Source organism: Corvus brachyrhynchos, unplaced genomic scaffold (genome assembly GCF_000691975.1).
Source record: "Corvus brachyrhynchos isolate BGI_N302 unplaced genomic scaffold, ASM69197v1 scaffold645, whole genome shotgun sequence".
Taxonomy (NCBI): domain Eukaryota; kingdom Metazoa; phylum Chordata; class Aves; order Passeriformes; family Corvidae; genus Corvus; species Corvus brachyrhynchos.
In genome coordinates this window covers 31,662-35,098 of record NW_008238329.1, presented here as the reverse complement: position 1 = coordinate 35,098, position 3,437 = coordinate 31,662, and the positions used below count along the sequence as shown (strand labels likewise).

Genomic DNA, 3,437 nt, shown 5'->3' with positions numbered 1-3,437 from the left:
ATCACAGAGGCAGTCACAACTTTAAGTGGCTTAAAGAATTGTCCATATTCAAACTGGCCAGCTGATAGGTTCTGTCAGGTCATGGGGGAAGCTGTAAGCACTCCTTTGCGAGAACATCACTTCCGAGACTATGCTAGCTAACCCATGACACCCACACACCCAGCGCGCCGAATAAAGCAAATACCCACTTCTCTGACTCTGTCTCTGAAGTGTCTCCTGGCCCGGTTTCAGCGCAATTCACAGCCCACTGGACAGATATCTCAGAGAATGCTAAGAGATTTTTTATTTGGGGGGCAGGGACACACTTTAAGATGGTCTGTGACAGAGGGCTGTCTACCAGAGACCGATCTTTCACTGGTTTGAATTTCCAAATCTCAGCTAGTTTCAAAGCAACCTATGTAATTTACATCAGTTCATCCGGACACAGGTTTCTAAAATATAAAACATATACTTTTAAAGACTAAACCAATTCTAAAATTTACAGTCTAAAAACAGTACATTGTAAAGCACTTAAGGAATTCCAAATTAAATATGAAATCAGCTTTGGGTTTTTTTGTCATTCTATAAAACATAAGGGTTATTTAATCAGAGGATAAGTACTTGAAAATCATCGAAGTTTCCTCCTACTTGCCTGCCAATTAAATCTCAGTTTTGTGGAGATTTTGATTGTTTTGTCTAACCTTTATTCCTTATCAGACAACAAACTATTCTCCACATACACATTCACAAACATTATTAATTCCATGGTGGTTTTTTAATCCGTGATTTAAATTATATCGATAGAACCAGTAGAAAGGTATTAGGAGCCATCAATAAAGTGTTACAAAATAAGAGAGAGAGATTTTAATAAACTTTAAAAAAAGCCTACTAGGGTTTTATTCAAGTTTCAGGTTGGATGCAGTTTAATCTAAATCAGTTCATCCAACCCTGGCAATTTTTTTATTCTGCACATAAAAATAAAGTTCTATACATTAAAAATATTTGAGTTCTTAATATAATGAAAAAGCATTAAATTATTAAATATATCTTACCTTCAACATATGTTGGGAACGAAGCCAAGCTTTTTCTGGACTGTAATCAAGACAAATAGGATTTCAAACAGAACAAAGTATGCTTAATTATACATTAAAAATTTCTCCATAAAAATGAAATCACAGTTTTTAGCAAAGGATGGTGAGAGTTTATTGGGAAAATATTTACTTTTAAATTAAAAGTCTGACAAATTATTAGAGGGTTATTATCTTTCAATATGGTATGTTCCATTAACATGTTCATCAAGTAGGTAATGCACTACATTATTTAGAATTAGCTCTTGGTGTTTGCAACATGCTTCCTGGCTACTAATTAGTGCTGTGCTCTCTTTAACAAACAGAAATACAGGAAAATACATAATCTCTCAAAGACATTTTCCAAATAAATACATATGGAGATATTTTTAATGGACCAATACTATTATTAATCATGACAAAAAGCATTGACCTGCTCTGTTAATTATGAACCAAATTTAATTACTTATTAAGATTGCTCTTGACAGGCTACATAGCCACCTATATCTGCTGGAGTACATGCATTTAATAACAGTCCTATACTGATTATACTTATGCTGTAACAAGCACAAAAGCACATATAAACATGCATTATTTAGACAATGAAAATTGCAAGCAAGGCATTTACTCCTTCTTTGTTTAATCAAGTAAAAGTTCACTTTCATGAAAAGTGGACTAATAGAAAAAAAGCCAAAACGTCCCTCCGACATTTGTAAACATACAGACTAAAATAATACCTCATTTCCAAATGCAATTTTCTATGAAAGACTCTGCGGTAACAATATAAACATCTAGAAACAATAACTTCAAGGAGGGAGACTCCCCATTTTGTTATATTCAACAATATATAGATAGGGGAGAATTTACTAAAGAAAAATTTTGTACTAAAAAAATGGCAATATGTATACTAAAACATATGCTTCTGTTATAAATAAAGTATGTAATTCGTGCTATTATGTATAAAACTGAAATGTAATCAGATCATGCAGAGACAGAGTTTCAAAATCCCTCCATCAGCCTGGCTGAGAGAAAAATTTCACAACACTAAAAGAAGTTCTCTCACAGATGTAATCAATAAGTGAGGATTCCACCTAGGTGGGGTTGGATCTTATCACCAGGACATTCACACCATGACGACTTGATCACCACCTTCTGATATCTACATCTCATCTGATAAGGAATCAGACATTCCAGGAACTAAAAATAACTGTTCCAGGAACCAGAGATGGCCCATTCATCTTCAGAGATAGCCCATTCATCATCTAGGATGGACAATTCATCAGACCCAGGAAAGGCTTTGTGCAGCCCAACTCCGGGACAAGAAAACTTCATGAATATGCTAAAATTACAAGAAGAATAGAATTAATTCGGACTCTGCCCAAAAACTGTATAAGAAGGGACCAGCCGAAGCAGCAGTCGTGAACTTGGGAGGTCTGGTGCAATAGAGATCAGATCTATGCGTGTTCACCCAGCTCCGACCCCGGGCTTGGAGCTGCTTTTCTCGATCGTGGCTTTTGAGACCGATATTTCGGTTGCATAATAAATGTTATTTCTTTATAAATTTTGATTGGGCAATTCTGTTTATCTCACTTCTATTAGACCTTTTTAAAATAAAGGGTTTGGATAAGCCAAGCATTACAAGATCTTGACAGACCTGCCCCTCATTCTACAATGCATTAAATTTGGAGCAACTTTATTTATATAAATAATATCCGTGTCTCAGAAGAGATTCAATTGCATTTATATATTCGCATATACACCTACTTACTTTCTTTTATGATAGGCAGTTTTAATGGCTTCTGTACTCTAGTGACAAATCGATCACTTGTGAAGTGCACACTTATGTGACAGGTAAATGACTAAGCCAGTGAGTCTTTTCCATTTATTCTTACAAAGACACGAAGAATAAGTAATATTTTTCATCCTACTACACTGTCCTCACTGTAAAATAATTGGTGGCAGAAAAGCAAAAGACGTATGAAACAGAAAACAGCCTAGAGAACTTTAAAATATTTGGTCTTTCCTAATGAAAGAGAGTTGCTGAGTTGTCCAGCAAAACTGAAAGCTCTTGTGGTGGTGTAGGAGGTTAGGATTTTTCCTTTTGTTTTGTTCTTTTAGGGAATTTTCTCCCATTTGTTGCTAAGAGACAATAACGACCGGTACTTAAGAGACAAAAGATGTAGCCACGGAGGAGGAGTGCAGCTGGCTGCTACTCTCAACCTGAGGGGTTTTCTCTTAGGAAGGGCAGAGATACCGAGAGATTTTGGGCTGGGGGGAAGGGCCGGGCGCAGCTCCTAGCTCTTTCTCGCTCTCGGCATCAGAGGAGGGACAGTCGATCTGCGGCCGCTGCTCGGAGGATTCGCTGCCACTACGGAGCTTTTTTTCTCCCAT

At 36.6% G+C, this 3,437-nt stretch overlaps 1 protein-coding gene across 1 annotated transcript in view; it reads right to left on the bottom strand.

Moving 5' to 3' along the window:
• LOC103615745 (amyloid beta A4 precursor protein-binding family A member 1) overlaps positions 1–3,437 on the bottom strand; it is a gene marked incomplete at its 3' end in the record, with an annotated part of 24,394 nt that overhangs the window by 6,770 nt on the left and 14,187 nt on the right. Inside the window, exon 3 of the mRNA XM_008633822.2 lies at positions 1,032–1,071. Coding sequence (XP_008632044.2) covers positions 1,032–1,071 — 40 coding nt within the window. The remainder of the gene's footprint in view (positions 1–1,031; positions 1,072–3,437) is intronic.